The 27,480-nt window shown below is 34.3% G+C and overlaps 1 protein-coding gene across 1 annotated transcript in view; it reads left to right on the forward strand.

Moving 5' to 3' along the window:
- ANGPT1 (angiopoietin 1) overlaps positions 1–27,480 on the forward strand; it is a 152,129-nt gene that overhangs the window by 85,359 nt on the left and 39,290 nt on the right. Inside the window, exons 5-6 of the mRNA XM_072329227.1 lie at positions 14,765–14,892; positions 19,738–19,839. Of these exons, the coding sequence (XP_072185328.1) occupies positions 14,765–14,892; positions 19,738–19,839 (230 nt within the window). The remainder of the gene's footprint in view (positions 1–14,764; positions 14,893–19,737; positions 19,840–27,480) is intronic.

Consider the following 27,480-nt stretch of genomic DNA (forward strand, 5'->3'; position numbering starts at 1 on the left):
GAAAATGAAGGAAATTAAACCAGAACTCCATACACATAAATATGTTCTAAAGCTAATGAATTCAGTTGTAGGCACTTAAGGTGCAGTAACCATACAAAAGTAGTAATTCTTCTACCGAATAAGTTTTTTGTTTATAATAAAGGATTGCTGTTTCTTTTTGTTTTGTTTTTTTGTTGTTGTTTTGTTTTGTTATTCAAGATCTTGTTTATCACTGATTATATAAAACACTTTCTGAATATGAAAGAAAAAAATAACATCTTTTGAAAGATTGACTAACAATCTGGGACAGTTCTCCTCAAGTTTGACTATGTTAATAAACACATTTCTTCTAGACAATGAGAAAGTAATTGAGGTGGGATTTTATTTTTCTAATGCTAAAAATATTACAGACATTCCTTTCATCAGGACTATGCAAGGTAGGTGGTGGAAAAAGACAAGTGTTGCTTGGAGATCACTGTGAGGGATGAAAATATGACAGTGGAAAGAATACATTAGTAATTATGAAAAATAGGAAAAGGTTATTTAACGTAGAGGGAATAAGAGATGTAAGGGAGAATGTAACAGCAAAGGTCATATGCTAAGATTAGCAACTAAAAGGGGGTAAACAGCTGTGTCTGATATGCCGAGTAGTAAATTAAAACTACTGCTGGGGAAATAAAGTTGAGAAAAGAAACATCAAAGAAACCTTTTTGATAACAAAGAGGTCATCAAACCTCTTCTGAGAAAAGATTCAGGGTAAACATGGAGTAACTGTGGATGCACAAGTTCTGCTAGTCATTCAGTGAGTGTGGAACTGTAAAAGAAAGGCCTATGTGATGTTAAGTACCAGCACTGCAAGGTCCCCCGCTTGTTTCCTCTTGGTAATTCCAGAGCTCTAATTACTATAAATAATTTAAAAAATTTTAAAAATAATTCACCTGCATTGTTACACAGTGTTTGGTTTAAGAGGCTGAAAAATATATCATTCATGCTGTTCAGCTCAAGGCAGTGTGGGTTTGCTCTCTGCTGTATATTCCCATGCAACATGTGTGGTTTAAATCTGAATAGTTCCAGTGGCGAGGATTACATCTCATCTTTTGGAAGTGTTTCCTGCTTGGACCCATGTTGATAGACTACGTTTTTTTCCCTCCTCATATTTATTCTAAGTGTTTCCTTCTGCTTATTCTGTTAGACAATTCCCGAGCATTTTGAAGTAAATAACATCCTTCATAGTACGCTGCTCTCATATCAGTAGAGAAAAATTGTGATGCAATGCAATTCATTTATCAGGTTTTGTGATCTTTTGGCAAAGAAACCTGGCAAAGTTGTATTCAGGGTTTTCTACTAGAGCTCAGAAGTATTTTAAAATTATCATCAATATGAAATATATATTATTTTCATATGGATCTTTACTGCAAGTTCTTTTTAAGATTAGAAAAAGATTTTCAAAATATTCCAAATTTGATTCAAAGAAAAAAAAAACAAAAAAAAAAAAAAAAACAAAAAAAAACTGAAACACATTTTTTCTAAACTTGGTTTCCTCATTTGCTTCTTTGAATGAGGATTTCAGCAGTGGATCATTTAACCTGGACTCCTCGATCCAAATTCAGATGTCTGAAAACCTGAATTTTCAGCATTTTTTTTTTTTTTTAGAGATGAGGAACTGTGGAAGTAAAAGTTACTCAGCATGGCTAAATGCCTAAATATAATCCTAATTGGTTAACTCACACCCTCAGTTTTAGACACTAGTACTTTTTTCTTGTGTATTGTAAGAATATTCCTTGGATGCTTTTTTTGTGAAAGTTTTAAAAGAAATAATTGCAGAAGAGATTCCACTAACCATCTAAGTTGAGCTGACTAATATATTTGGTAAGCATATCCACAGCTAAAAAGAAGCCAGATATCTTAAGTTAAAATAATATCCTGGAGTATGAGACTATTCCAATGAAGGCAGAAAATGAAATCATTACAATAAAAATTGCTACTAGCTTCAGTCTATGTAAATATGTGTTGAAAATAGAAGAGTATATGTGCTGGGAAATACAACTAAGGCTACTCACAATTCTCAACAAAAATATGAAATTTAGCCTTGCAGAAGTCTTCATGTATGCACTAATGCTTAACACATAAATATGTCATAAGACGTGTTTATTGGGAGGTAGAGAATAGCTAAATGTGAAACAGATCAGTGACACCTCTTCTGTCTTATTCTGTTAAATATTGGTCATCTAATTTCATAAAGCATATAGCACAAATGGAAATGATCCAGAACAGAATAGTATGAGGGAAATAATTACAGACCTGGAACGATTTCCATATGAGAAGAGAGAGCTGTAAAATACAGAATTTTTGGATGAGAAATAAGGTATGTACGATACTGTTATGTAAAACTACAAAACAGTCAACACTGGAGAGAAGAGGAAGACCCAATAATAGATATCTGTCATTGACAAACAATAATATTTTGTTATGTGAAGTTTTGATTGCTAGGTGTCATTGAGTCTAATAAAGATTTTTGAATTATTATAAAGATGAAGAGCTAGCGAAAGACAGACTCCCATAAAAACTTCACGTTTTTAACTGTTGATACTCATCTTCGAAAGGAAGTGTGACCTAAGCAAGGCATCAAGACTAAGAGGCAAGATCGTTACAGATGAGTAACTTTCCAGGAATGAAAACAAGAGATGAGAGGAACTGAAAAATGTGGCTAAAACTTCAGTATTTTAAGAATGTCTTTAAGTACCTTTTTTGGATTTCCCACCATAAATTAAATGTGTACGACTGTGCATTCTACATTATATGTATGTTTGTTTATTTTACAAAATACTGCCAGTCTCGAGAAATCTGAAAACTCTCCGGAGATAGAAACCAAAAAGTGTCACAGACAGCAAGATGATCTCCTTTGCTTACTTCATAATACTCAGGCTTTCCAATTTGTGAAATAAAGTTAGGAATTAAGAAAGATATTTTAAGTAAAATAACAGTTACAGTTGAATGACTGCATTTGAAATGAACCATTGTTTTTTGATTATAAATCACGAGATAATTTTTTTCCAGTAATGATATAATTGTATCAGAATATTTATTTTTAGATTAGTTTAAGTAAGTTAGAAGACTTTCAGAAGTCTGCCTATTAGTAGTCTGTGAGGTAATTCGTGGCCAGTGTGGAGATATAGCACTGAGCAGAAATGGCTTTTGTTTACTTTTACACTCTGAGAAGCTTAACTAACAAAGTCCCTAATACTGAGTGGCAATCCTACAGTATAATCTGCTTTGTTACTTCAACCATGGCTGGATAAATGTTGTGAGGATTTCTGAAGAACCTAAAGGGGAGTGAGGAAGGGAGGAAAAAACAAAAAAAAAGAGGGGGGGGATAATTTTTTAAAAATACAGATGGACTAAAGATAAAATCCAGATCCCACTTTCACTGCTGGTTTTGTAGAAGACTAGTTTTGAGATGGGGGCCACCTGTCAAGCACAAATTGTTTGTGAGTTTTGTTTCCAAAATACCACCCACCTCTTTCTGACAGTGAGTAATTCTTGGATTTCAGATGCATATAAACTATAAAAATAGAAACTCTGAAAGATCCCAAAGAATACAAAGAGTCAAATAAATGCTGGATACTGTGGGGACACACAAGTCTCCATTTTGGCTTGTGTCTGTGGCTCGTTCATATATAGTTTTAGGCCAAACAATCTTGGAAGGGTTGTCAATAAATTTCTAAAATAGATTTTCTGATTTTTCTGAAAAAAGCACTGCTTTAAGACACTAACCTCATTGAAATGACTGTTCGGTGTTGTGGAAATTTAAAGAAACTTTCTAGAAATAAACTAATCTCCATACTCAAATCTAAAAAAAAAAAAAAAAAAAAAAAGCCCGTGAATTTTACTTTTCTGCAACAGAAAACTAGAGAAATAGAAATGTTGAGCTTAAGGCTAAATTAATCCTTGAAGATGCAATGTACATCTGTCTGCAAAGCTGAGAAGTCCTTCACTTATTGAAGATAACAGATAATTGGATATTGTCTAAATTTCTGTTTATTTCAGTATCGACAGGTATTATGAGTATTTCAGAATATGAAAAGTGTGATAGTTCTGTTGATTTAAGCACATTACTATTACCCTCAACCAATAAACATCCAAGATGGTAAAAGGTATGAGAGAGACTTACTAAGTTACCAGGTCAGAAAAAAATACTTTTCAAAAGAATTTGTAGCATTGACTGAAAAAAACTGCAAGGAATGCACTGCAAATTGTGTTAAGTAATAGATAATATATTTGTCGTAGAAGTATACCCAAGTTGAAACTAAGTAATTCAGAAATGCATTAGTCCAGTGGGAAATTATGTTTAAAGCCAAAGGTCACAAAATGTGCTCAATCTGAAGTCCCACCTATTTTCAAATACTTTGTTCTTTTCCTTTTTTGCTCCAGTATAAGAAAATTGACCTAGTGTGCCTATCATGTTTACATTAATTTGCATGACTCATAATTAATCCTACCCACACCATAAGGGAATTTAAAAATTTCAGTGGGAAATATGTTTAACTTTATATTTAACATTTATTGTCCTTTTCTGGTTTCATTATATATATATAAATACAAATATATATATTATACATATATATAAATATATATATTAATATATAAATATAATATATAATATATTTATATAAATAATATATATTATATTTATATAAATATAAATATAATATATAATATATAAATATTAATATATATGTATAATAATAAATATATTATTAGATATATTATTAAATATTATTATTAAATATTATTATTATTAAATATATAAACAATAAATATGTGTATATATATATATAAATATAGTCAGAGTCAGACTGCATATTAGCATACCTTATTAAAACCTTTGGTCTAAATTCATGTACTTAAGATTAATGGAGAAGTAAAGAAACTTTTGTCATGAATGTCTGTTTCTGTGACCTCCTAGTAGGGGAGAAATAAAGCATTAGCTTCCTCTTGAATGCTGATGAGAAGCTAAGCTTAATTCTCAAAATAATACACATGTATGCCAGGAATTTACCTCCCCAGAATTGCCTGTTGAGTTTGTGAAGTAAATAACTTTGTCAGTGGGTTAGACATTTCTGCAAAGGTTCAAATCTCTAGACTTCTGAGTAGTTTTCATATTTTAGAAAATTCCGCATGGAAAACTTTATTCTATTGGAATACTTACTTTTAAAAGGCATAGCAGTTCATTTACTCAAAACATTAAATCTTAAGTATTCTATTTCGTAGAATGCAATTGTTATGATGTTAAAATCTATAGTGAAATATACAGATTGAGGATAGAATGAGAACTTCAAAGAGATGACCTGAAGGTTGCAGACACAGGGGAAACTCCACTGGCACTAACAAAATTACCCCAGCAGAGAAGCTGGCCTGTTTCATTAGCGAGACTTCAAAGACAACTTCTACAATACAAGTCAGTATTTAAAAAGAGAATTAGATAAGATTCATCAGAATGCCAACATAGATTAAAAGACTCAAGTGCTCCAAGCATGATTTTAAGTCTTACTGTTTGAATTGTGTTCAGCAACATGAATTTTCTGTAAAGTACTGATTCAGCTATATATCGAGGCAAATTAACTACTCAAATCTAACGCATTTTAGACAGCAAAGTAGATGATATAAGATTGCACAATACAGTTACTGGTTTTATGTGCAAAGCAGCAATAATATTGGTATTCATCTGAGATATATTCTGTGTAACCATTTCACTAGAAATCTCTTTTAGCTCCTTAACATTTGTCTTCCTTTTGCACTTCATCCCTACCTTTGTTAAGGTTTTTGTTCAACATGATATAGTGTAACTCATGAGACAGGAACCTTGTATGACACATTAGTCACTTCATTTTTCTTCCAAAGCATGGAAGCAATCAGAACAAGATTTTTTGATAATTTATGAAGTTTATGACCAGCTTTAACTGCAAGCTGTAAATCTGATGTGAATCAAGGGTGTGCCTTGATCCACGCATTTGAAGTATGGTTAAAAGAAAGAAATGCATGAATAAAGTGACAGGTTTTTTTTTGTTGTTGTTTGTTTGTTTTCTTTTTTTTTTTTTTCTTTTGTAGCTGAAACTGAATGACCCTAACACAAATAACAAAACAGGACACTTTATCCATAAATTCTAAATATTTTTATTATTTTTTTCTTACTGCTAATTAAGAATGAAATAAAAATACAATTAAATTGACTTGGTTAAACTACAGCAGCCACACCTGATCTTTGAATAAAAGCTATTTTAATGAACTGAAGCCACTTGTATTCCACAGGTCTCTTATTCTGCCATTGAGCACTACATAGATACTCAAAAGTGTCAAAGCTAAGAATGACAATGTGTTTGTATAATGATATTGAAAAAACTTTAGTGTGAGGGTGGTTAAACTCTGGAACAGATTTTCCAGCAAGGCAGTTGATGCCTCACACCTGTCAGTGTTAAAGAGACATTTGGACATTATCCTCATTGTGGTTAGCCTTGAAGTGATCAGGCAGTTGATTATGACCTTTGAAGGTCCCTTCCAACTGAACTATTCTACATTATTGCAGAAGATAACTGTGAAAAAACATCACTTTTTTCCACCCACAATTCACAAGACTCACCAATATAAACCTACTCGACTTATTTAGCATAACTGCCTGTATCTGTATCTATTTTGAAATCTTGGAATCTAGAGATAAAAAAATGGAATTTTAATTTGATGAGTGCCATAGGAAACACTCAGTCTTCCTTGTCTTTCATGTACAGGACCACCAAATTGAAAGAAACTGAAGTGCTGCAGTGGTCTTTGTGCAGTTGTGTAGGAAACACCTTCACATCAGCACTGGTATTCTTTTGTACTTCACAGGTTCATTTGTTCATGTGCTATAGACTCTCTGTTTCCTGTGAAGAATTTGTATGTTCATGCACATTTTTGCAGAGATGCTCAGAAAATTTAAGAGCTTCCAGGACTAAATTTTGCATGACTAACCTTTAGGAGGCAGATGTAGAAGTCTGTACACTTCCTTTAGAATCATCAAAGAAACTTTTGTTAAACAGATTGTCTTAGGAGAATTGAGCCTGAAAGTGTCTATTTCTCTCATTATCTATAAGGGGTGAAAAGAATAGTGCTGCTATTCATGTGAGTGGGAAAGATTAAATTTATAGCAACCATTGTTTTTTGAAAGTAAAGATATAATGTTTTTAATATAAAATAATAATATATTAAAAATAAATATATGTACCTGGTTCAGCCAAGGATAACTTCATTTGCAAGTTACTTTGTATAATAAAATGCAACTAAATGTGTCAGTTATGATCAAATCAAACTGTGGTTTAATGGGGGTACCATACTTAAATAAGTTAATTGAAGTGTACATCATTTAGTATGTTTGTCAGTGAGACAAACGTATCTGAGATCTTCAAAACAGAACTGGGGATTCCTGTACTTTGTCCCTATTGAGTTCCTGAAAGTGACAGCAAGGAGTCGATATTTGTTACTGCTGGAGAATGAACATTTTGAGTATATATTTTTATATTTCAATTCATGGTTATTAATATTGAAATCAGTTACCATCTCTCACTCCTACAGCATATCTCAGTGCCAAATCCCTCTTCACCCTGCTTTGTGAAAATGCAATTATTCAGTCACAGCAAAGATATTAGAGGGGATATCAGCATGTACAAACCAGCCAACAACACTGCTAGTGTCACTCAAATGGCTTGTTAGCGAAGTTTGTTTTTTTTTTTGTATGCATTATTCAGCTGGAAACACTAAATGCACATTAGGGTTTTTGTGTGGAAAAAATATAAATAAATTAAAGAAATATGGACACTGGAGATATTAAGCAAAGCCAGTGGCTTAATCTCTTTTAGCAGTTTGTGAAAGACTTCTTTACTTCTCATCTCTCCATGAATAGCTGGTTACTTGCAAAACTGCTGTCTCAAGCAGAAACTATTAAGGAACTACATTACAGCTGGATAATTAAGTGTCTTTATCTCTTTGTAAACGGGCCATAAGGCATTCTATTTCAGCTCACTAATGAGGACCACTTTATGGTATTCCTAAGTGATGTCTTTCAAATGTGCAGTGAATCGAAGTATTATTGTTGTTACCAGTCACTAAGGCCAGATTTATTGGGAAACAGACTTGATAACTGTTGATAATTTATTAGGTAGTAAATAATTATGCCCTGGAGAGGGTGAAAGCTCACTAAGTTAACATCATTTTCCAAGACCTAGTCAATTCCTGCAGCGCTACAGGAGAGGAACTCTGGTTTAAATGATTTCTTTAATAAGTAGTTGGATAGCTTGAGTACTCTTGCTATGCCATTGTTTGCTTTTCTTACTTTACAGTGTTAGTGTGGAGGAAAAAAAAGAGAAATGTAATATTCTGTTAACTGCTAAAACTTTTCTGTAAATGTTAGTATGAGGCAACTAATTTGTTGAGCATTTTCTCTTCCCTCCTCACTTTAAACATGCAGATCTGAAATTCTTGTATGTAATGACCTTTTGTTTTTCTAACAAAGCTGAGACTGTGCTAGTTCTTAGGCTGGCAGAATCAACTTAGCCCTGCTAACTGCATTTCAGCATAGCTTGGTAGTTGTGTTGAATTATATTAAGAGAGGTTTACACATTCATTTGGACCTCCCACATGCGGTAGTAAGGCGTATGCATAGAAATATGAAGGGCTATGGAATGATGGAAAAGGACTACTTTTTCTTTTGTCATTGCTCTTTGGGAACAAAATCCTTTCACTTCTTCATACATTCTAGTAATTTTAGAACCACACAGTAAGTCAAACTAAGGGAGCTGTTCCAATGGAATTACATGTCTGTTAAAGAAAAAAAAAATAAAGAGAAAAAATAAAAAAAGGGGGTAAAGGGGGATGGGGAGTCTGGTACTGCTAAATCCCCACCTCAAAAACAAAATCCTAGCCTTGTGCTGGATCTCGTGTTAGTTGACTCATTCTGGCTATGTGGACTGCAACCAACAGCAATAGGAAGAGCAGTACCACTCATTTAAATGACACTACAGCTTTATCTGGGGGGAATAATGAAATGCTCCCTTAAATAGAAAATGAAAACGTTTACTCATACTGCCATAAACTCTGAAAGTTCAATCTAAGGTCAGCATTTTCTGTTCTAATTTTTCGGCAGTTGAGTGTGCCCAAGGAAGGAGTTCTAGAGCTCTGCTTCCTTCCAGCTTAAATAGCAATGTAGGTTCAAGGTAAACTCCCAAGTAAATCTTGAAAGGAAAGAACAGGATTTGTTTCTTGACTATTAGTGAATGAAATTAAAAAAATTATAAGTTATAAAATCTTATAAATTACTACAAATGAACAGAAAGAAATCAGAAAAATATGTACCACAGTATAATTGACGATGTGCTCAAATACTGCAAAATTCATCCTATGCCTAAAAAACTAAACAAAAAAAGGCTAAAAGAAAAAGGATGATGAAGAGTGTGACACAGAGTCCACAAAGTATAATAGATATACTTCAAGTGGTGAAAAATTTGTAGTATGAAATAGAAATCATTGTCTTCTTATGTATCTGAGTAGCCTGAAATCCAGGAAATGCACTATTCAAATCCTCTTTGCCAAGTACAGAAGCATGCATCATTTCAGCTTGTAGGCAGGACCATGGTTATCTGGAGAGCAAATCTGCATTGGAGAATGTCTCCAGTTTTGTCCCTGTTACTGTGGTACACAGAACATTTTCAGTACAACTGTGTTATTGAAGGGAATACTGGCATAACACAGTCATCTATGTTGCAATTCAGTATGTGTTCTCAAGTGGATGTTGGTATCTGCAAGACTAGGCCACTAAAATCACACACTGTACCTCTGGCAACAAAACCTCTGTACAAAAATAATCTTCACCCTTTCTCTGTCAGATCTGTTTATGACTCCTGGCGCTAACTCTGGGAACATATATGCATGGTCGAGTCCGTGTTCTAGGCCTCCACACTGGAGATATCTGACTGACATCCTTCTGAGAACATTATCAAACTGTTCCCAATTCAATTTTTTACAAGCCGGATGGTATTTGCAATTTTAACTGGAAAGGCAGTGGAGCACAGCAGCTGCACCCAAATGGCTGGAAAAGGGGTTAGAGATACAGGCTGTCTTATGGAAATGTAGGATTCCCCACTGTGCTTCTGGAACCATGACAAGATTAAGGCAAACTTTGCTTGCAGTCTGGATACTGATAGCAACTACCACACTGTAGTCCTTGAATGACCCTGTCCTTAGATACTGCAGCCTTAGGTAGAAAGACGCCAGTTTACAAGCTTCTCCTTTTCAACTTGTTAGAAGATTCTCATTGGAGACATATGTTTTCACATGAAATGCATTTAAAAAAGCAGGTAGAATTTAGATAAAGTATATTTGCCAGCAAGATTTTGGTGACAGACTTTTCCTTCCAGGATTCAAAAGCACAAAGAATATTTTTCCTAAGTGTCTTTTGGTTTGTATAGTAACTATTGAGTTTTCTAAGAAAATTGGATTTGTGTAAATAAAACGTTTAAGCCATGAAAATAAAATAATTAAATAAGATACTGCAGAAATCTCTGAATATCTGCCCAATTAAGTCACCATCATGGACAAAAAACAACAGCTGCCTTTCATTTACTGACAATATCACTGCAGATCACAGGACTCTGGTCATTAACTCAGTCTCAACTGATTTCAAAAATATGTCAGTTCAGAACCTAAATAATTTAGTAAATATGAATGTGATTTTATTGATTTAATCAACATAATGAACTGCATTTGATATTCTTTATTGTTTATAGACAAACTACATTGTTCATTCACCAAATATCTGAGAGACTTGAAAAACAGTGAATTAAGTCCTTTATTTTTCTAAAAAAACCCACAGAATTCTCAAAAAGATCAATGTATTATTTTTGAAATATTTTTTTCTAGTAGAAATCAAACTCGATAATTTTGATATATATATATAACAAAAAAGATACATACTATATATTTTATATTTTGTATTACTAGAGGAAAACTTTAGATTACTACATATTTCAGGAGTTATATACTCTTTAGATTTAGTTTCTATTTTTTAATATTTGGGTAGAAAAACGGATTCCTTTCAAGACAACTTTTAGGGACTAATTTACAAAGTGCTTACTAGCAGTAGAGCTGCTCAGCTCTGGCTTCTCACAGCTCCTGGGTCTGCAGAAACCACGTTTATTTGGATTCCTGTCCTTCTGTGAAGCTGCAAAGCAACCCCCCTGCCAGAACTGTTGCACCCTATGGGAACAGTCACCTGGAATAGATGACAATTTGCTCTAATAAGTTGTTCTCTTTGTATCTGTTGTAGTTTCCATGGTATAAAATAGGAGGCATCAATTTTGGAGCATCCTACATATTAAAAAAAACAAAACCTTTTGAGTGATAGAAATTAGTAGGAAACAATATGGAATATTGAGTTAGAAATAATGAAATTTAACCTCAGAAAAATCTCATATTTTACCCTGGAAGTACATTAACATTAACATTCCTGAGTATTAATTTTCTGATAACTTTGGGAATTTGCAAAATAGAGCATGATCTGTTTAGGAAAACAACTTTGTGTTCCTCTTATTAAGTGTCCTGTGCTGCAACGTGTAACAGCTCAACAGCAGTTTCACAAGTAGTTGAGGTTTCTTTCTTGTTCTCTGGAAGACAGATGCCAAGCATGCAAACAAAGCTATCTTCTGGCTCCAGCAGTTCAGTGCATGAATCCCGCTGTTGTAAAATAATTGGGTTGCTTAGCCTATAGGAAATTACCACACCTGCTATGTGTGGTCTTGGGTATTTCAGCTGCCTGATACTGAAGGAAGAAACTAAGTATGTGCAAAGCATTTATCTGTCCCTGTCACCTTCCTCTCCAATGTCAACAGTAGTTTTGTTGCTTTCTCTAGTCTCTAAGCAAAAGGTAAACAATTTTTTCTAAGTATGCTTTATGATATTCATTTCCTGAGAAAATTATTTTTAAATCTAATTCTAATTCATTTGAAATTAAAATCTTACCTCATTTGGAAGTCAAATAATATTAACATTGGGAGACAATCCTTAAATTTTTGTCTAACTTACAGTTAAAAAGGAACCAAATTCAAATCTTAGTATCCCTGAGTGACTCTTAAGTGTTTTCCAACATGCATATTATGGTGAAATAGAGGTAACATGACCCTTCTACATATATTGTACATATTAAAATATAAGTAGTTAAAACTGAAGGAAATGAAGACCCTGCCTCTGTACAACAAAATACATTTTTTAGACAGGAGAAACCAATGTCTGCAGTTGAAACACCAGTATTAGAGAAATTCAGGCTGGGAAGAATGGATTTAATCTAAAGCCCCTTGAAATCAATGAGAGGCTTTACTTTAACTCCTCTGGGATTTGGCTCAAACCCCAAGTAATTATTCAAGCTGGACTTTGGCTGCTGATGCTAACACCATCAGCATACAGAAAAGTACTGTGAAATCTTTAATTAACACGAGTCATGAAAGCCTCACTTCTATGTTTTATTTAAAACCTGACACTGTTCTGTGTGCCTTGCTGAGGGCCCCATCTCACAGGGAAGTGTCACCTATCACCATCGCCAGCACTGCCTTTCTTTTCCCAGTTACAAAGTAGTCAGTTTTCCAAATGCAGTTCACATGGAAGTTCCTGAACCTAGTTTTATTTCTGTTGATGATGTTCAAAGAAAACAGTAAGCACAACATGTGCACAGAAAGGGAAAGAGGATTTTTGTGGTGTCTGTACCTAGAGAGTAGGATTATCTTATGATTCAAGTCTGGATTTCTATTTTTTTAACGCATTTTTCCCTTTTCACAAAACCACTGGGGCAAAACACTTGACATTTTTCTTCTTCACTTTCTGCATCTCTTTAATGATATAAATGACTATTAATCTTGCAAAAATTCATTATGCTAAAATATTGCTTTGAAGTGTTCAGAGATGGGTTAGTGTATCAAGCTGCAAAGCAAACTCTTTTAAGGCCCAGATTGTCCCACACACTGTGCAAGACTTGCTCTTTTGTACACCATTATCATTATGTGCCATATTTACAGTATGGACTACTTCAATGAGAGTGGATAAGACACAATACTTTTTCTATCTACAACTCAGATTTTCAAGCAAAAGAAATGAAAAAAAAAAAAAAAAAAAAAAAAAAAAAAAAAAAAAATGTGTGTCACCAGACAATGAGTGTGTCTGAAGGACTTAAATGTTGTTTCCTTGTTGAAGGGATTAATGAAGTGCTGGCCTGAGCGCTGAGCGACACACAGAACTTATGCACATGTTTAAGATTCTGAGTAGACAGATGGATTTCTATGGGAATACTGATGTGCTTAAAGTATGCGTTGTTGGAAAGAAATCATATTCTTCAGTATCATGTGGGGTTGGACTACTTTTGTTTGTGAAAGTGAAGGGAACGCTCTCAGATGACACTTCTTCTACAGGGAATCTCCTGGCTCTTCAAAACTGGGATCCTCATACATTCCCTCCTGAATTCTCAGCCTAGACTGCATACTTAGTTCACTCAGAAAGTGATGCTTCCTATTTATTACCATGGAAACTACAACAGATACAAAGAGTACAATAGCACTGTTTAATAGAGCAAATTCTCAGATGCAATACACTCTTTTTCAGTATAGTCACCACCATTGGCTATTTATTATGGCAGAGTGATTAATTTTTGCTAGCCTGCATACTGCACTTGTAAGCATGCACCAACAGAAGTGACCTGCTGTCACTGCTGCTGAAACACACCACCTACTGCCTCACTATGCTCACATCCACTGTTTGGTCTCCATAAATGTTCAGCAAGTATCAGTGAATGTCAGTGGGTACAATCTTTTCACGTGGAGGAGTTCAACCTTTTCTCCAAGCAGACTTCCATGTAAGATTGCCCCTCTGCTGCCATCTGTCACGTGGCAACAAAGTGTAATGGAATGGTGGGAAGGTCCAACCTCAACTGTCGTAGCACCATCATTTGCCTCTGATGTTGGGGGCCAGCATAATAAAATAAGAGGCATTACTTTTGAGGCAACCCTCATAAGTGATCTGTGATATGCAAGGTCAAGATCTGCACCAGTGTTCCAATATTAATTGTTTTCCTCTTCTGAGTCATAAGAAGACTGAACATGACTCTAAATAATTTACTTCAGGAGCACCCTTTTTTCTTTTTTTCCTCTATGCTGTGTCTAGCAACCTTTACACAGGTGTAAAACTCATGAAATCATTCTCTACCCCTAAAAAAGCAAACTTAAGCAAATAACTCCCTTGCTGTAAGCCCTAAGGCCACTCAAAAGGCAGTGCATCATTGAGAAAAGGCATAGTCTCTCTCCTTCCAGATTTTGTATTGCTCTCTCAGGTAAAGTCTGTCTTGCATCACAGCACTGAACAAGTTTGTCCACCTCCGCATGCTGTTGCTGTAGTGTTCTTTGACAACCTCCCAGGCACAGCTTTATTCAGGCACAACACCTGCAGCTGCACAGTCCTTTGCTCTCAAAAGTGCTGTTCTCATCTCTCTGTAGACCGGATGCTTTGTATAGCTATTTTCATCATAACATATTTCTGCTGGTGCCTCCTCTGCCATCTGTCTGACAGTTTCATAATAGCTCTTTAGCAGAATTACTAGGGACCACAGAATAATTATTACTGTCAATGTTTAAAGTGAATACAAAGTGCAAGAGTCTCTTTCATATACAAAATGCTTAATATTACTGTTGTAACTTGTACTACTGTATTTTTCTCTGCTTTGCAGTTTTACTTAAGAATGCGAAGAAGGAGGAAGAGAAGCCTTTCAGAGACTGTGCAGATGTGTACCAATCTGGTTTTAACAAAAGTGGTGTCTACACTATTTATATTAACAATGTGTCAGATCCTAAAAAGGTAAGGAAAATATATGATTTATTTTCATTTTTGTTAGTGGGAAGTTCCCCTAACCTTAAAAGGAGCATTTGGAGCCTTTATGGAAGTTCTCATTCTTCAAACTATTGCACCAAAACAAATAAACCTGGTTATATTCAGACTTGAAAAAAAAAAAAAACAATAGAATGAAGAAAATGGTAAAGTGTATTATTTCAGACATTCTTCTTTCTCACTGACAGAGAATCCCTCACAAAGTCCAAATACACTCAAGAGCTGACTCACTTCCTCCCACTCAGCAAGTTCAGTTGAATCCCTCTACAGCCACAAATAAGTCTGCAGTGAGGCATAGAAGATTATTATTTTCTATTATAAAATTATTGTTTTCTTCTATTATATTATTTTCTTTCATAAAATGCTGTAATAAGGAAGCTGATGAGGAGATGATGTAGTAGCAGAAAAAGAAACAGAAGAATTAATGAATTTAAAAATAAAGATTTACAAAAATCATACTTTTCTTGTATGTAGGAAGGAAGAATATATTTGACTGCAGAGAAAACAATAATATCATCACTGTTTGAAATGATGAATCTTGTATTTTCTTGTCCTCTGAAGAGATCTTTGGGAGCTTTTTGGATGAAAATGAAACATTAGTCTATAAGAGGCTTTTTCTAGAATGATTTTGTGGCTAAAGTGAGCCAGCTGAAGCTAGGAAAGTGAACAAATAGTCTAATGATAATTTACACAGGGAGAAAGGCTGGTTTGTCCCTCTGACAGGGCACTACTCAGAGCAGCCCCACCATGGCTACTGGCTGATTACCTGCCAGAGAAAAGTAGAGTGTTGTCCAGTGAAAGGGTTGGACAGAAGGAAGGAAACTCTATCTTTCTGTTATCTTATTCTTACTGCAGTAAAATAGTGACCCTGAGAACAGAATAACACAGTATAAATATTACTAATGTACTCTTTATAGGTACTTTACAATGGTACTAAAATATGTTAAATATATTTCTAACATGAATTTGGCTTTGGACAGCCTTTGGAAGCCTCTGGATGTCAACACATTATGGTTTACTGTGGTATTAGTATTCATTAAAGCATGATTACAATTGGAGTGGGAGAGTGCTTTGGGCAAAGGCCAGTAAAACTCTGATGAATATGAATAGACATTATATGAAATGTAGAGGCATCTTTAAGCGTTACTGAACAGGAAAAGATCAACAGCAGTTCCATAGAAGCTGTTCAACTCAAACAGAGATGTTACACCAAAGTCAGAATTGTTTGTACAAACTGGATTTACTTAGCCTTATTAAAGTTCCTGAATCTGAACTGCAATGAAAAACTGTAACTATCTGAAATCACTGTAGCACTGATGCTCCTGGTATATTTACCCCAAGCACACTGCACTGAAAATACATGTGCAATGCCACTATGGAAGTTACTCTGTGTTCATGCTTCTATCACTGTTTGCAGACACTGCTATCAACCCATACAGGTAGCCCAGCTAGTATCATTGTGTTATTGTATTTTATCTTTTTATTTTTATTTTTTCTTGGAGGCTTCCTTTTTAGTAAGAACGTGTGGCAATGTGTGTTTGTGTGTGTGTGTGTGTGTGTGTTAAGGAATTTCTGCTAGCACCTGTTTCTGTTATGCCCTAGTGATAACACAGTAAGAGCTGATCCTAGGCATGTTCAAGTTAGTCAAGTGAGAGTCTAATTGTTTTAACAGATTTTTTTTATTATTATTTTTTTATTTTTTTTCAGAAATTAAGGTTGTTTTAACAGTCTGCAAGGTAGTGCTGTGCAGAAATAGCTGAATCAACTCCAGCTGAGATCACTTCAAAATCAGATCAGCGCATCACCGTGGCAGGACTAATAAGCCTAGAGACAGTGCCACACAGACATGGTTAGATTGCTCTGCAATCCAAGCCAATATTCTGATAGCAATTCTATGGGGATGTACCTGTTTGTTTAAAGCAGGGTCAGTTATCTGGATTACCAAAACAGCAATGCACAGTTCCTACATTTCTTAAGTGGCCTAAGATTGTTGCCTTCTGTAATACCTGCAGCCCCTGGTAATTGCTTCATTTATGGCAATTTTATACTTTAGGATACAAAAGTAGGCTTTTGTTACATTGTGTATTTCATAAGGGGTACTTGCATCCTGACATCAAATAGCAAAAGCTCCTTCATCATCTATTCAAATGTTACTGTCTGTTCTAATAATTTTGCTCTTTATACCTTCCTATATTCATAGAAAATTGTCCTTCATGCTTACAGCTCCATAACATTCATATGCCTCATTTTTATACGCTTAAAAAAACAGCTTGCAATTTTTCTTTCATGCCTCTAGCTTCAACAGTTCACTGGCTTAAAATGTTTCGCAATACTATGTGAAGAATACATTATTCCTTTCTGATGAAAAGAATCTAAATAGTATTCCATATTTTTAAGATGGGAAAAGGTTTGCCTTGAAATATGAAGCTTATTAATTGGCTTACTTTGGTGTGCATGCGTGCGTGTGTGTGTGTGTGTGCAGTGCTTGATGGTATTGATAAACAATTCTTCCTTGGCCATACTGACAGCAAAGGCAAGAGTCCTTTCAGGGCTGTACACAGGTAGGGTCAGCTACTGGGGGAAGAGAGCCTGATGAGGACAAAAGGGCAATGCTGTTACAGGAGCTGGAGAAAGCCAAGGGCAGTATCTCCATGTCCTGCCATGCTTCACTGTATAACTCCACCCTAACATCACCCAAAGTCATCACAAAGATGACTTCTATAAACTTCTGTGTGCACTGTACTGAAAATGTCATGTTAAATGCTAACGGGGTCTGTGTATCTGTGCGTTTAGAACTTTGCAAAAAAATCTGCACTGCCATGAATTCTGTCTTCACCCCTCTGCTCTGCTTTCTGCCTGTGGACTTTCTACTGGCTTGATGACCTTTCTGATTATATCTGTCAGAACTTTAACTCCTCAACTATGTGCATGCTGAGTGCACTGTGGAGTCTGTGGTTCATGCTTGGTTACCTCCAGGTTTGGTTTCTGAATCAGAGAGACATTCTCTGAATCTCAAATGGCTGATCTTGAGCTTGTTGCTGCAAATCTACAGTGTAAATTTCTTAAGTCTTAGGGTGGAAGCACTTTAAAGTACAGTATGAGGTAATCTCACTAGGTTTGTTTACAGTAGAATTGCACTGGCCTCTACATTATTATTAGACATTTTTTTAAAAAAATAATTTAATTCATAACTGTGAATTATGTACAAATAATTCGATATATGCCTTTTAATAGCTTGGGTATTTTTACTCATGCCTTTAAAGAGGGCAGTAGTGAAATGTTCTGAATATCCTTTTAATTTAAACCAGGTTCATTTTGTTGATAAACTCAGAATGTAGAGATGCATAAAAATTCAAAGTCACTTTTCTTCATTCATTTCTTTATTTGGTAGAGGATTAAACATCAGAACATGCTAAAAGTTGTTTCATGATTGAGTGCTCTGACCTTGCCTGGGACAGAAGCAAGTCTAGGACATTTGTTGGCTAGAACTGTGCACAGCAAACATCTACAAGAATCTTGGCACTCCTGTTAGTGCGGCAGGTGTTTGTGTCTACCACTCTAGAAAGTGCCAGACCACACAATGACAGCTGCTGTAAATCTTTCTTTCACTCCGCAGTTTTCTCCTTTAACCTGCTATATTATATAGAAAATATTCAAGTATTTTAATAGGCATTTTATTCTATTTGAGAATAAAAAGACTTGCATTTTTTTTTGTGTGTGTGTGATTGTGTGTGTGTCTTTAAAATGAGTAGTCTTAGTACAGATGAGGATTTAATGCTTTAGAAATTGGCACGGATTCATGGGAGCTTTACATGACTTGCAAGGAAAGTGAATCCATCATTTAGAAATCCTCACTGTAAATCAGATTAAGAAATTAAATCTTGTAGATAAATGTTTTGACTCTCACCATCTTCCCTGAACAAAGAATAGGGCCAAAATATTTGTACAAATTTGTGGGTTTTCTTGTGGTTAACCTAAATGAAGTTCACATATTTGTACTGCTCAGTATTCTGTTTCCTTTCAGTACCTACACAGGGTCTTCACTTGTCATGCCTGAAGCAAATTAAAACAAAAGTACTTGCACAGGATTACTGTGACAATGGTTATGAGGAGGAAATATTTAAATTGTTTTGCTGAGAGTGGAATATGGTTCTCCATCAAATGAGAGATATTATGATTTGGATTTTAACCTTTGACTTGGCAAAGCAACTTAAAGATCTAAGTTACTCTCCAGTGCTGTCTTGTTAATGTGAATGTCAAAAGCTAAACTGATAGGTAGTACCTCTTCCACTTTCTCACATATTAACATCTTTCTTAATAAGAAAGGAAATGTAACTATCAAACTTACAGTCAAGTGGAAATCAGGAGAGCTGCAGTGCCACTATGGGGTACATGAGTACTTAGGAATGAAAATCAGGAAAATTTGCTTCAATCATTATTGAGAAATTTAGTTGTATCTTAAAATTATATCATAAAATAATGAATGTTATCACTACATGCCAAGAAAAAAAAGTTTATAAGTAGTATTTGTAATATTTCATAATGTATCTACTATTTTTTTTTAAAGAAGGCAGAATAAAAAGAGAGAAAAATGAATAAAAAATAAATATCCTTTTTAATTGGTTAATTTTCTGAATGAACATAGGACTTTACTAAGCAAATTACACTCAACATATATGGGGTCTAAGCATGCCATCAAAGGCGTAAAGCATGAGTCCATAGGAAACAGGCTCCCATAATTCCATTATTTACATTTTCCACCTCTAAAATGACAGGATCCAATGCGAGTATCTCTACGTTTTTGTTACTTCACAGGTCTTTTGTAATATGGACATCAATGGAGGAGGATGGACAGTTATACAGCACCGAGAAGATGGGAGTCTGGATTTCCAGAAGGGCTGGAAAGAATACAAAATGGTAAAGTAAAAAATGTGGAAAAGATCTACATTCATAGGAAAGAGATTTCAAATAGTACTTCACATTGTCTTAAGCAAGTCTTATAATGGTGTGATGTCAGGTAGTCTTTTATGAACTACCTTTTTCATGCCTGTTACTATTTAAAGTCATAATATTATTTTTTTTACCCAGTGAGCTGAGTATTATTTTGTATGAATTAGGGTTTCTGTCAGTTCAGATACTGAGATTAAAATGAAATGACGTCCAGGCATACATAGAAAAGAACGTTACTGTCTTGTCTGCCTATTAGTAAGTTAGGAACTGCTGTCACACTGACGGATAATGAGGATGTGCTGATATTCCTAATGTATGGATGCCTTCAACTAAGGGGAACTCCTTCAGAATTTGGAGCTTCTCAGATAGAAATGAAGAATTTTACTGGGGTTTATCCCAAGCCACATAACACCTCTGCCAATTAAGACAATGTACTGGAAACGTTGATACTTTAAATAGAATTAAAGGACAATAAATAACTTACCAAATTACAGATAACATTACATTAGCTGGTTATTTTCCCAAAAATAGCCAAAAAAAAAAAAAAAAAAAAAAAGAGAGAGAGAGAGAGAGAAAGAAAAATTACTCCAGTCTAAATAATTTCCAAGGTTCTCACTCATTCCCTGATCAAACTTTCAAACTTCTTTGTGGAGTTTCGTTCTCTGAATCCCTGAGAACTGGATTTCATTTCTGAGACATTCTCAGTGAGGTTTTCAGAGCTACATTACAAACTTGGAAGAGGAAAATCTTTTTTTCCAGCAGTTTTCAAAAGGTACTATATGGAAAGAATATTTGAAATGCTTAAAAAAGAAAATAAGATACAGTCAGTAATAATTTAAATGTGGAAAAGTTCTGTTGAAGAAATTAAACTCAAAATAAATAGGTAAATAAAAGGAATGCCAGCTTATTTAACAAAATATCATTTTGGATTCTAAGGACTCTTCAGTATTTTTATACTACTAGAAAATGTAAATTTTAGGGAAAAATTAACCATTTAGGTTCATGATATCAGATCTTGCCTACAATGGATTAGCAGATGATATAATCTGTCACTTAATATACGTGAAATAAAATTAATATTGAAATGACAGATATTTTTTAATTGATTTTATAAATTGGACACATTTTTTTAGAAATCATAGAAATAGAAAATCAGGCTTTTTGGAGTTTTAATTTAGCAGAAAATTTGAAAACTATTCTATATTATTTTCATTTCAAGTCAAATAAAATAAAAAACATCATTCTGGGAGGATGAACCAGAGATTTTAAGATTATACCATTCTTACTTATGAAAAAATTAGAATTTGTGTGTGCAATCTAACTTGCTCTTTACATATGTTTTGTTTTAATTTATGCACACCATGTGAATTATCAAAATTTACTCTGATCTTTCCTTGTTTGCTTTTTCATAGACCACTCCTTTTTTTAAAACAAAACAAAACAAAAGAAAAACAAACAAACAACAACAACAACAACAAAAAACTTCCATTACAATGGTATGAGCCTGTTCAGGATTGGATTATGGGTGTTTTCTCTAGTTTAAGCAAGCTGAATTCATTTTCATTTTCTTTGTGGGTACTATAATCTTCTAGTAGATAGCTCACTTTTGTAGTATCTGTTTCAGACTTTACTGGTAAACGTCCTATGAATCATGAAAACAGTTGGTATATAGCTTTATCTCTGCTTCCACCAAAGTAACTACCAAAGGCCTCTAGCTGTGGTTATCTTATCCCAGCATATGTTGGACAATTGAAGTTTGTAGAAGAAACTGGAGATTACTGTAATGTGATGTAGTTTGAGCTTCAGCGTAAGAATAATGCTGACTTAATCACTTCACAGCTCCTTTCTGAAACATCTACTTATTCTTTCTTCCAATGAAAACCAGGTGCTGTGGTAGGAGATACAGTTGTTCTTAAGACGTGCTCAGATGTAGTTTCTAGATTTTCTAGGACATTCTTCTTGTGCTTGTATCTCACTAGGGTATCTAATCTAACAGAAATAAGCATTATCATGATAATGTAACAGCAATAATAAATCTCTGGGGATTCTTTTACCTTCAGTGCATTTTGTTCCTGTGGGAAAAGAATCTCAGAAACAGGTAAAGATTTGTTACAAGAAAATACTGAATGACAGCTTCAAGTTTTTCAAGAGTCTCAGGCTACTATCACCTTCACAAGTTTCTGGTTCTATTCATTTTATGAGATCTTTGCATATTTTCTCCAACCCTAACTTGAGATCCTTATGACAAGTAGCTCTGAAAGGATTTACATGGGAAGTTCTCTGCAAAGGTGCTTGACAGCACTGTTGGTTACAGGAGTTACCCAGTTACCACTGATTCATCCTGCTGAAAAATCTTGAGGTAATCACTGTCTTTGACTCAGTTTCACACAGATGCCTCAAGGGTTTATGAAATTCAGTTCCTGTTCAGTGTATTCCACAGCCATAAACACACGAAACAGATCAATAGAGAGATAAAGCATCCATAAATATTTCAAAAGTAGGGAATACACAACTCATTCCATACTTTAATCACCACAAATTTAGTGATAACAGTGCTACAAACTTCTCCTTGTTCTTTTAGCTCCATTTTCACTCATATCCAATCTCCACTCTGGAAAACAAAGTTAAACTTTCTTTGGTATCTAAATCAGTACCTGACAAATAAAAGCCTTGTGCAGATTTATTCTGTTATCTTCTTTCTTCTTGGCGTAAGTTCTTATCTGTTCATTTTTTTTGCATCAGTCATATGCTATTCAGTGTAACTTGTGCCTTTGCTCTTAAGAACTCATTTTTGAATACAAACTTTTATAGACCATATCAGTTTTATACATTCAAATATATACATTTGAAGAAATTCTGAGGAAGTCATTTGAATTCAGACTCCTGTCCTTTTCTTATTAGCATTTACTGTATCTTCTCTTTCATGTCTTGAAACAGATTTTTTACATTACTATTTGTATCTTATCTATATTTAAAGATAAATATCAGATAATTTCTTTAACAAGAGCAGCTAGGATCATCCTAAAGCAGGTTTCTGCCATTTGTTGTATTTCCTTGTTTGAAGTGGGAATTAGAGTTAAGTTCTGGAAAGAGAATGTCTTTAAAAAAATAAAAATAAAAAATAGCTTACCTGAGCAGTTTTTCATCTGAGCAGAGTTTTTGTCTGATTGCTGTTATAAGCAGTCTTCACATCAGGTTCCCCTTCCTTTTGTGGCTTAGTAAAACAGATCTCAAGAGAAGAATGGCTGGTTCCAATTAGACTAACTGTCTAATCTATGCATCTTTCTATCTATCTTGTATCTGTCTATCCATCTGTCTAGTTGGAGGCATATCTTATAACTTCTTCAGGAACAGATTCAATTTTTTCCCTGATAGTAATGTGAAGAACTATACAAATTACACTGCAGTGCAAGAATGATTCTTCCTGAAAATAAATAAATAAAATAAAATAAAATAAAATAAAATAAAATAAAATAAAATAAAATAAAATAAAATAAAATAAAATAAAATAAAATAAAATAAAATAAAATAAAATAAACACACACTGGTGTGCCTCCAGTGGCGCAGTGGTATAAGATACTGCTTGCAACACCAGAGGCCCGGGTTCGAATCCCCCCTGTGGCGCAAGTGGCAGAAATGCTGCTCTGCTACACAGAAAGGCTCGAATCCCGGGAGTTGGACTCAATGATCTCTAAAGTCCCTTCCAACTCGCACGATACTGTGATACTGTGAAAATAAAATAAAATGAAGGTTTTGAGAATCATAGGGTCATAGAATCATTAAAGATGGAAAAGACCACTAAAATAATCAATTGCAACTGTCAATCCACCACCACCAGGCCCCCTAACCCATGCCCCTCAGTGCCACATTGCCATGTTTTTTTACATCTGCAGAGACAGTGAATCCCTCACTTCTCTGTAAGTATGTTCCAATGCTTGACCATTCATTCAAAGCAAAATTTTTTTCAAATATGCAACCTGAACCTCCCTTTGCACAGCTTGAGTCCACTACCTCTCATTCTATTGCTAGTTACCTGGGAGAAAATACCACCTCCACCTTGCCATAACTTCCTTTCAGGTAATTGTAGAGAGCTATAGGTTCTCCCCGAAGACTTTACTTCTTCAGAACAAGAATAGATCTGAAAGAAAGAAAAAATTAGGGAATATACATCCTCAGAAAAGACAGAGGACAACAAAAAAACATCAAGATGAGTTGGGTGGTGTCATTTGTTAAATGGATAAGTTCACAAGAGTGGAATGCAAGGGGATTAAAAAGACACAGTTAAGACACAAATAATTTCATAACATATAGGCACAAATACATTTCCTACAAATAGTACATTTCAAAGTCATGAGTTATAAACAGTCTGCATCTGAAAAATGTCTTTACTTCAAGCAAGTGGAATATATGGTAATGGTAATGGAGATGCTACCACACAAGAAAGCATCTTTATTTTTTGGAACATTTCCTGATGAAAAATTTAACATAGTATTGAGTAGTTACATTTTAACTATGCTATACTGAACATAGTCTTTAATGCTTATTGAACAAACTTTCTAAGCAAAAGGTGGGCATGATATTTTACAAGATCCAGAGGATATTTTGAGAGATTTTGTTTGTTTTTAAGTAAGGGAGAGAGATCCTTAGGTACCTGCTCTGCTGTCTTCCAAATGAATGTTGCATGCTCTCATCACAGAACAGTTCTATTTTGAGGGATATACATCTCCTGCATGATCTGTTCCATTTGGGACTCACTGAATCAGCCCTTAATCTTGGAATTCATGTCAAATCAGTGTTATAATTATCTGACTCTGGTAGTAATCTTCTACTCTCTGCCAATTTTTAGTGTCCCACTGAAGCTTCAGTAAGACAGAGAAGAACAACCTGTAAGCCTAATGCTTGCAGGGGAGAAATACAGAGAGAACCAGATTGTGAGAAATACTTCAAATGGGGAATACTTGTACATACATTTAGTTCTGTACATAGTTAGAAAGTAACTTTTCATTTAATCTTTGGAAAAGGTACCTTGGAGTTCCACCCTAACATATTTTTGAAAAATGGCACAGAGCATTCAGTAGTATTTCATAAAGGTGATTACAAATATTTATTATTAGTTTAATGCATTTCTAAGATAACATTATTTAACACACTGGTTATTTCATAGAAGTTTAAGCCATTTCTATAGGGCATATGTTTATTCCAAAATAAATATACAATGAATAATCTGACTTGATGGAAATGAAAAATCATGCTGAACTTAAAAGAAATTATCTTCGTAAACAAAATTCAAGCCACATCCTCAGTTAAGGAAAAATGAGCTGAATATTTTTTATGGCTTCTGGGAAGACACTGCTGTTATAAAACACTGAATTATTATCTGCTTTATTCAGTGAATTGTCTGACAGGAGATGAACCCATGGAATATATTGACTGTGTCTGGTTTCAATTTTATTTTGTCTCTAAAAAGTCAAAGCTTCCTATGAACATTATCAGACAAAATAAATAAAGTAAGAGAGATAATTTTTTAATAAACTTGGAGTAAGATGATTTAAGCAGAATACTCCACAGCATTTGCCAAACCTAATAAAAGTCATTTGCACCCTACTTATTATTTTTGAATAAGTATCAACTTCTTAAATTCTTCAGGTCATTTTTGAAATCAGTATTGAATTAAATTTCTTTGTACTCCTGTCTGCTTTTTGTCTTTGTTAATCATTATGCAATTGGAAATGAGGTGATGTAGAACATGGAAGTCATCTAGAATAATTATAAAATATGCTTTTATTATTTTTTATTCTATGTGTTAATGAATATAAAAAGACTACACATTCTTATTTATTATTTTTAATATGTATAAAACAGTTGGGCACTGTGTCAAAACATACACAATTCTATGATATAGCTGTAGTCGTAAAGAACAAAGACTCCTTTGCTTCATCCTAGTACATATACATATTGCTCTGAAAATAAGTTGTGTTAACATGTCTGCAAGAACCATTCTAAGCATAATACAAAACATCACAAGATTATTCCTTGATAACAAAACCACTAGCTGAGAGTGATTAGACATCTTTTTTTTCTAACTTCAGGTGAAAGTTGGCCAAAATACATTCATAATGCAGTTTTCAACAGCTGCAAAAATATAAATATTTCCAATTTGTGAAAAATAAAATGAAATGTAAAAATAATTTATGATAAGTCAGAGCAAAGATTTGTATATCCTACCTGTGGCTAGTATTGAGCAGTTAAGAAAACACATTAGGGAGTGCAAGCATTTTCCTGATTTCTATAGAGTGCTAATGAGGAAAATGTAGGAGAGTTCTGAAAACTTTTGAAAGTTTCTGACCTTCTCCTGTTACAATAACCACTCTTTTGGGAAACTGAAGTGTCCAGTTTACCAGTTATCCCAAAACCTTATGCAAATTTCAAGGGAAAAAGAAAATGAGAGTGTTTTGCAGTAAAATATAAAGTTTAAGGAATTAACCCCTGTACTTGGAAACATGTAATGAATGAAATACAAAAAGTTAATGACAACATTGTATCTCTTAGTGACTTTAAATGCAATTTTGGAACAGTACTGAAACTCCATTGAGTTTCAAAAATAATTATAGTTAAATACAAACACATTCGTGAAATACAGATGTTTCTTCTACTAGATTTATGGCTAAGGATGACTTGGAACACCTGTTCTACTTCATTGTTTCTGAGTACGAACTTAACGTGAAGTATTTGTTACAGTCATCTCAATACAGAAAAACAAGAATGTTGACAGTAGGTGAAGGAAGACAAACACATTTAATAATAGATTTGGGTCTGAGATAAACAACTTTTGCCCATATAAGTTGATAAACATGGTTTTTAGGCAAGGCTGAAAGCATCTTATCACTTGGCACAGAGTTAAACATCAGTATGTGCATAACTTTCCTGTTAACTAAAATGCTTGACTTTATTACTAAACAATTACTGAATCAACTCATGAACTGCAAACCTAATGAGGTTTGTTTCTGTGGAATTTTGTCTCTTATAGAAGTCCCTTCTCATAACTAAAAATCCCCCTGAATTTCTACCAAATATTTTCTAAAATTTGCTGTGGCAATAGCTTGAGTTCCCTTGTAATCTTTGTCAAATCTCTCCCAGATGTAAGAATCCCTTGAAGGCAATACATGTTGAATATCTGCATTTGGCTGGCTGGTTTGCTCCTGCTGATAGGCAGATGGAAAGGGTAACTTCTGAGCTGCTTCATCACCCAGCAGCAGTTCTCCTGAAACTCTGTTGAACTTCATGTTTGTGAGATGTATATTCCATTCTCAGAACTGTTCCAGAGGCAATTCATAAAATAGCATACAGGTGTGCATCACAAGCACACAAGTTTGTTTCCTTAAGTCTTCTGGCTGAAGAAAAAAAAAGATTTTGCGTTTGAAGATAAAATTAAGAACTATTTTTGAGGGCTAAAAGACACTGAGGTATAATCAAAAGAGCCTTCTATGATCTTTTTTTACTATCATTTTCTCTGCCAGACTCAGAGTAGGAATGCAAACTAAAAGTTAAATCAGACTAGTGTCTGATTTAAATCTAAGAAAGCTCTGATTACCTGTTTGTTTATTTGTT

The sequence above is a fragment of the Excalfactoria chinensis genome, chromosome 2 (assembly GCF_039878825.1).
Source record: "Excalfactoria chinensis isolate bCotChi1 chromosome 2, bCotChi1.hap2, whole genome shotgun sequence".
Taxonomy (NCBI): Eukaryota; Metazoa; Chordata; class Aves; order Galliformes; family Phasianidae; genus Excalfactoria; species Excalfactoria chinensis.